The sequence below is a fragment of the Oryzias melastigma genome, linkage group LG11 (genome assembly GCF_002922805.2).
Source record: "Oryzias melastigma strain HK-1 linkage group LG11, ASM292280v2, whole genome shotgun sequence".
In the NCBI taxonomy this organism is placed as follows: Eukaryota; Metazoa; Chordata; class Actinopteri; order Beloniformes; family Adrianichthyidae; genus Oryzias; species Oryzias melastigma.
Genome location: NC_050522.1, coordinates 9,610,292 through 9,618,235, shown reverse-complemented (window position 1 = coordinate 9,618,235; position 7,944 = coordinate 9,610,292). Strand labels below are relative to the sequence as shown.

At 40.1% G+C, this 7,944-nt stretch overlaps 1 protein-coding gene across 1 annotated transcript; it reads left to right on the top strand.

Moving 5' to 3' along the window:
* Positions 1 to 1,042: 1,042 nt before the first annotated feature.
* On the top strand, positions 1,043 to 1,847 carry LOC112138176 (ladderlectin-like). The gene has a single exon (XM_024260750.2). The coding sequence runs from the start codon at positions 1,322 to 1,324 to the stop codon at positions 1,793 to 1,795; it is 474 nt and encodes a 157-aa protein (XP_024116518.1). The 5' UTR covers positions 1,043 to 1,321; the 3' UTR covers positions 1,796 to 1,847.
* The last annotated feature ends 6,097 nt before the right edge of the window (positions 1,848 to 7,944 follow it).

The window sequence follows — 7,944 nt, the reverse complement described above, 5'->3', positions numbered from 1 at the left end:
TTTTCCTCAAGTGCATACATCAGAAGTTTAGACCCGTCGATTTCAGTTTTTACGTCATATCTACAGGCTTTTTCCAACTGCGTTTTTTTTCGTCTGCTCCTGATTCAAACCAATTCAAAAAAAAGAAAGAACGAGGATTCAAATTTTAGGATTAATTTTATTTTTTACATCCTCCATCATCAGAAAAATGCTACAAGTACAAGTTAAAAACTCAGTTTTCATCTGAGTGGACCTGTGTGGAGTCTTTTAAGGACAAGTTTTCAGTACTTTATGGATTAAATGTAATTCGTCCAACAATGATAAAAAGTAATTCTATAATATAATATAAGGCCAGTTCAATGGATTATATATGTTTGTATAAACTAAGCTGAGATGCCTTTAGTGCAACCGATGACAGAGTTCATGCAAAGCCTCCAGGCTTCTGTATGTCACCTTGTGGAATTAACCTATAGAGTATGTTTTTGGACTAAAACATTCTAAGTTCACAGAAAAAACTCTGACAGGATTTGAACCAGGGCCTTCTCACTGTGAGACCAGAGGGCTAACAACTACACCACTTTCAGGATGCTAAACATTGAAAATAAATTGGTCAGAAACAGCGGTTAGACATTTTTAAACTAATTGAAAATCATTTATTTGTTTCAGACCATATTTTTCAATCCTTGTGATGCTATCCAGCCAGAGGCCATGAAACAAAGGAGCGGTCTGACACCTGTTAGAGAGACCTGGAGTCTGCAGGTCTGACTCAGGTCAGCAGTAAAGTCGCTGTAAGTAAGCCAAGGGACTGTGTTATCTGTGGTCCTGGTCACACTTCCATAATGGATGAAGTTTCTGAAGCCCAGGCCTTAGTCGCAGCATGAGACCATCAGAAATCTCAGTGATACCAGTGAGCGAAACTGAAACTACTGTCTGAACCTCAAACATGGACTCCCTGTGCAGGACAGGACGAGTCACCAGTTCTTTTTCAGAGGGTTCATGTCCTCTTTTTAACAGCATCAGAGAACCTTCCTAGATGCTGTATCATGTTAAAGATTTTGTGGGTCAGCAGATAGCATCATTTAAAGTCCTGGTTGTTTGCATCTAAGCAATATCAAAAAATAGGACACTTCTACAATCTTTGCTAAATATATAATCAGATAATGTGCTGTTGTGTGCTTTCCAAAGATTTGGGAGTGTGTGAAGGATGATACTCCCTGAAGAATATAAGGAAGCAGCTTGTTCTCTTCACCTTCAGAACTCTCTGGAACCTCACTCTGTGCAAATCAACTCCAACAAGAGACGCTAAAGCTTCCTTCTGTAGATCCACGCCTGAAGCTCCAGCATGTTTCTCTTTAGCTTGGTTGGTTTTGCACTGATCGCTGTGACTCCTACAGACGGACTGGAACTAATCAGTGGATTCTGTCCAGATTTCTCATTCAACTTTGAAAACCGCTGCTACAGATACTTTGCAACGCAAAGGACCTGGGCTGAAGCAGAACGCGACTGTGTGGCAGAAGGACTGAACCTGGTGTCCATCCACAGTTCGGAGGAGCAGAAATATGTCAAGTTTCTCATATCCAACTTTGATAACAACGAGAGATCCACATGGATCGGTTACACTGATGCTCAGCAGGAAGGACTGTGGCTGTGGTCCGACGGAACTCAAGACAATTTCCAGAACTGGAACAGAGGAGAGCCAAACAACTTCAACAAGCCGGAAAACTGCGCAGTCACCAACTGGGGGTTTTTCAGGAGATGGAATGACATAGACTGCTCGGAAAAATTCCCTTTTGTTTGTGCATCTCGAAAAGCTTGAATGCTGATCGGATCCAATTTATGTTTCTCTTTGGTCTGGGGTCCTTTATTTAGCCTGTAAATTGAAGAAACTACCATTCAACTTTAACAAATGTTTTACAAATGAATAACTTCCCTTACTACAACACAACATTCACAGAATGATCATCATGGCAATCATACTTAAAAATATTATTTATTTTCTTTAAAATAACCACTTAAGCTTTATGTGAAAAAATGTACAAGGTAATACATGAAAGACAGTAATTGCTGCCATTATCATTCAGACTCAGAACCCTTATTCTTTTATTTAGGAGTCAGAGTAACCATACTTGTTCTGATACTTAAACACGTTCTTGATAATATGAAATCACACACAAAATTGTACATTTAGAGCGTGTATTTTTAACCCATTGGAAGCAACAGTCTAAAACTCAGTTTTGTCTACTTTTGAATTTACCTCTGTATTTTCCATTATAAGATACTACCTGGTTGCTTATTTGGTATCATTTTAATCAGTACAACTGCACTTATGTAACACTACCTTTATTTTGTCAGTTTTCCGTCTTATATTCACACACTAGACATTAAATCATGCAAAACAGAAAATTCTGTCTGGAACAATGCGATTCATTTTGCTGTGGAAATACCAAAAATAATTAACAAACAGGTTTTTTTTAGAACATAGAATGAAAGTTTTAGGTGTATTTTTACAAAAACAACAAGAATAAAATTTGTCAACAAACCAATCAAAGTGTTTTTTTAATTAAAATACAAAAAAACAGGCTAAAGTCACACCAGGCACCCCAAAAAATAAGAATTTCTCATTTTTCCTGGAATTATTTTTTTCCGATTTTTAATTTTTTTTCTCATAAACTTTTATTATTATGCTTGTGTCTCCAGGGTGTCTCTGGACATTCCCAGGGGTGTAATGGCGCAGTGGGAGGTCATTTTTGGTGTTTTTGACATTCTTCACATAACGACCTCCCTTTCGATGCTTTCATCCATGCACGGCCACCAGACATATGACCTTGCCAGACCTTTCATCTTTGACATGCCTATGCGAGTCTGATCCGGGAGCTTCAGGATCTTGTCTCTTCCTTTGGTGAGAACAACCACTCTAGCTCCCCAAAGCACAGATCCATCCCTCACACTGAGCTCCATTCTTCTTTGTCTGTATGGCTGTAGGTGGGCATCAGTTTTCACTGGTCATGCTTTTAATATGTTATCATGGACTTGAGACAAAATGACATCCGTAGCTGTCCATCGTTTAATCCGTCTTGAGTCCAGCAATGTGTCATCCAGGACATCCATCATCAGAACTTGTTCCACCAAATCTTTTTCAGGTGTTGTTTCTGGCAGAGGTAATCTGCTCAGTGCATCTGCATTAGCATGACTTTTTTCTGGTTTGTAGACAATGTCATATTCATATGCGCTTAACATCACAGCCAGCCTTTGCACTCTCGGTGAGCCCTTTGAGGTATAGGCTTCTTCATGTTGAAAAGAGAAATCAGTGGCTTGTGGTCCGTGTAGATTGTTAAAACTCTGCCAGACAAATAACTATGGAACTTCTTGAGACCCAATATTATCACTAATGCGTGACATGAACCCAGTGGTTTCTCACTGCCATCCTCCATTCTGTGTGATGATACAGCTCAAACACCGTAAGGTGATGCATCACATGACAAAACTAACTCTTTATCTGCTGAATAGTGAATTAACATATCAGCTGAGTTTAGCAGCCTTTTTGACTCTTCAAATGCTTCCTCCTGCCTTCTGTGCCATGACCATTTTACATTTTGTCTCAAAAGTTCATGTAGCTGAGCCAACAAGGTTGCCAAGTTTGGGAGAAATTTGCTGTAATAGTTTAACAAACCCAAGTATGCTTTAAGCTCTGTTACATTTGTGGGAGCCGGAGCATTTAAGATGGCTTCAACTTTCTTTTGCACTGGGTGAAGCCCTTGTGCATCAATTTTATGTCCCAAATACTCCACCTCTTCTTGCATAAACTCACACTTGCTTCTTTTCAGCCGCAGGCCGGCCTCCTCCAACCTGCTCAGCACCTCCGTTAAGTTTTTTAGGAGGTCTGCCTCATCCTTGCCACTCACCAAAATGTCACCCAAGTAGACAAGAGAGAAATGCAGACTTCAACCTGGCTGGGACCTGGAGGGTTGGGCTTGTTCATCCCATAAACTCCTCATCCAGCCCTACCCCGCTCGATGTGTCATGTTACACTGAGGTCATCGCGACTGACAGAGCCGCCCAACAACTTCTGACCTCCCAGAAAAAAAAAACCTTTATATGTCATCCATCGTCCTCTGGAAGATGCCGATGCTGATGCGACTCTGAATGGCAGTCTGTTGCATGTGAAAAGTCCTCGGTGTGCTCACCGTCACGTATTTCTTGGATTCCTCATCCAGCAGTATTTGTTGGTAAGCATGACTCATGTCTAACTTAGAAAACTGCTTTCCTCCTGAAAGTGCAGTGAACAGATTCTCCACTTTTGGTATGGGGCACTGCTCCAAAGAAGCCACTGTATTTACAGTTAGTTTGTAATCTCCACACGGTCGTACAGTCCCTGTAGGTTTAAGAATGGGCACCACAGGCGCTGCCCACTCTGAATACTTGACAGGTGAGATGATGTTTTCCCTTAACAGTCAGTCTATTTCTCCACAGGATCCTCTGTGTAGGTTTCCATTTTAATTCTGGTGTGCCTCAGACCCGGACGTTTTGTGTTTTTCCAGGTCCCTTTAAATGTTCCTTCCCTCATAACAGTTAAGCAGCAGCCGCTGTCATTTTCAAAGTTTACTTCTTATCCATCAAGTTTTAATTTCACAGTGTAGGGCTTGACTTTTATTAGGTCCACTGCGGCCTGACATTACCTTGTACACTTTGCCCCCTAGCTTTGGTTCACTACTGATGCAGTTCAACGTTAAAGAGTCCTGTTCAACATCCTCATTCTTCTTTTCCTCTTCTGTGTCATAAACTTTGTGTGAATGATAGCGAGATTCACGCTTATTTTCTCTCTTCTTGTGTTTATGTTCATGTTTGTCCTGGTTGGTTTTAATTTTGCTTCTACAGGCTCTTGCTTAGGGCTGTAACGAGTATCCGGGTGCTCGGGTATTCGCGATCTGCTCCCGAAAATTCGAGTACCGAAATTCGCAACGTCCAAGATCGCTAATTCGCAATCTATATAAATGTCCTAAATTGTAGTAAAATATGATCAAAATATCATCTGGGGCCGATGTATTTTTGCTCTGAAATGCAGATTAATGTCGGATTTTAAATTTACAAACTAAAACAAAGTCGAAAGAGCCGAGGTACCGCTACCGGAAGTAAACACATCTTCGTGACGGTGAAGCTTCCGGTTTTCAAAGTAAAACTAGCGAGAGCTTTTTTACGTTCAAAAACTGAGACTGAAGTTCCGCTCACAGACATAACTTCTGAAAAAATGAATTAGTTTTAACATTTGAGCTTTAGCTCCAGTGTTTACATTCTTTTGGTTATGATAACTCTTCAACAGTTGACGCAATTAACGAAACTCCAGCTTATTCTGAAGAAAAAGCCTCGCGCTGCTGGAAGGTCGATGTAATCAACGACCAGTTTTGTTAATTCTGATCTCCTGTTCTAAATGAAGGTATAAATAATGTTTAAATACAAATAATTTCAATTTAATCCTTTCAATAAATAGGCATACACATAGCAATAAACATTATATTAAATGGTAAGAATCGTGGTTCAGATCGTGAATCGAATCGGATCGCCGCCTAATCAATGATCCACAGCCCTACTCTTGCTATATGACCCACTTTGCCACATGCATGACTTTTTTCTCTTGGACTTACATTCTGCTGCTGTGTGTCTGGTTCCTTTACACCTGTAGCATGTTGGCTGTCCTTTTGGAATGTCAGAGGTTCCTGGTGTCCTTTACGGATTCTGTAGCATTTTGTAGATACGCCCGTCTGCAGGTCTTGTGCATTTTTATTTGCTGTCTCATGTGATACTGCAATACCCATAGCCTTTTCAAAGGTGAGATCTGTTTCAGCCAGGAGACACCTTTGGATCCTGCCATCATTAATCCCACATATAATCCGGTCCCTCAGCCTTTGTTGTAGGTTGTTCCCGTAGTTGGAGTCTTGGGCTAAACGGCGCAGCTCAGCTACATACCCCGTAATTGTTTCATTAGGCTTCCGGTTTCGAGAATCAAACTTATATCTCGGTACTATTTCGCTTGGTTTTGGGTCATAATGGTTGTGCTGTCAAACATGAGTTTCAAAACCAGAGTTGCTTGGTGGAGCACAGCTGTGATTGACTGAAAACTTTCACCAAGCTGTTTCTTGTGAGGAACCAACATGCAGAGAGGCCTGTATGTGCTGGTGGGACAAATAAAGGTGACGTACATCTTCAATGAAAACAGGAAACTCAGCAATCATTTAGAGCTGCTGGTGTTCAGTGGACTTTGGGGCAGAAGTAGAAGAGAAAAAGAGACATCTACAAACACCAAAGAGGCAGCCGGTAAGGACTGGAACTCTAAAATAAAATCGACTTCTGGAAATGAACTGCTTGCCTGATTCCTGTGGATATTGTTGAAATTAAGAGACTATTTGATTTGTGTTTTCTGATTTAAAGGTTTTTCAGCTACAATTTCAGCTACAGCTCATAATTTCAAACTCAAACAAACTCACTAACAAACCAAAAAATGTGATAAAATGAAATGAAATTTCACAGTGATTGATCATTTGCCAAATGGAAATAAACTGTGAAGATTGGAAACTTGACTGGTCCTTTATGAGTGAAATCCTGCTACATCGTTGAGTGGATGTCTCTTATCCCTTTCAAGTGGGGAAAGTGTAAAAAAGAAACATAATTTGACAATGGTTCTTCATCAATAATACAAGATCTCTGAAGGACTTGTTTTTTGGCTTTTCCAGGCTGAGGAGATTGTTCATTAAACTAGGCACGCGCATAAGTGCAGCTTCGGCGCCAAAACTTTCTGCCAGACCTGCTGTTCGGCCTGCGTGCTAGGCTGCAGCGTTCTCTTCTTCTTAGAACGAGCGTAACTAAATCAGTGGATACTATACATGCCAGCACATCTACTTATATTATAGTCCAGATTTTTTTCTTTAACCTACTTTTAGAATTTTTTCAATCTGGGCAGTACAAGCTAGGAAGTTTTCCGGCCGAAAATTGCAGTTTACAAAACCACTCGTCAGCTTTAAAAAAAGAGTTAGTTGTTGTCTAATTTTGCCACTAGTCAATTACTGTTGATTTGTTCTTCCTCTCCTGTAAATTTCATGAGAAAAAAACAATTAGCAGATACTATTTTTTCATTCGCAAGCCTCCATGTCCCAGAATTGATCGCTGGAACATGAGGTCATGTGAACGAATCTAGCAAGCTGATTGGCTGCAAGCGATGTCTACAGACTTACAGGAGCAGATTTCTGTATTATTATTTGATAATATGTGAATGAATATTGATTTAATACAAAATGTGTGACTTAATTCTTGTAGTTCGCTTGATTAGCTTTCCAACAATACCCTCCTTCCGTCGATTGAACAAATAATGAGAACATTACAAAAAGTTAAAGACTCTATCTTTGTTTCTGGTCACAAAAATGTCACTGTTTTGCTGTTTATGCAGGAATAAAATGATACCATACTTTTGATCACTTAACATGACATAACTTTCTTATTCTTTGAGCTATCTTAATGATCTTTATACCATTGGAATGGTCTCTTCCAGCCCTTTCAAGTGATATAAATATCAACGTAATTTGAAAATTTTGGTCACATACCTAATTTAACTGTATGTTGATGCTCCAACAACACTTATCAATATTGCCTTCTGTCTGTCTTCATCATCAATTTCACTGGCTGCAAAAAAAAAAAGAAGAAAAACAGTTCAAGGTCTGCATCTTCGGATCAAACGCTGCTAATGTGCCAATTGTTGCCATGTTTCCTCAGTAGGAGGCTAAGCTAACCTCCGCCACGTGTTAGCACGTACCTTTCTGCCTTTTCGTTTCTTCTTTTTGGAGCTCCTCCCCCTCAAAAATCATTGTCGCCAAAAAGATGTTGCATCTTTTTGAACCAGCTTTTATTTACATTCAGCCACTCCGTACATCGAACACACCTGCTGCTCAGGCTTGTCTGACTTCTACTTTTCCGAACACG

Excerpts from the sequence above, each read along its gene's own strand:
- LOC112138176 (XM_024260750.2), top strand. The coding sequence starts at position 1,322 with ATGTTTCTCTTTAGCTTGGTTGGTTTTGCACTGATCGCTGTGACTCCT.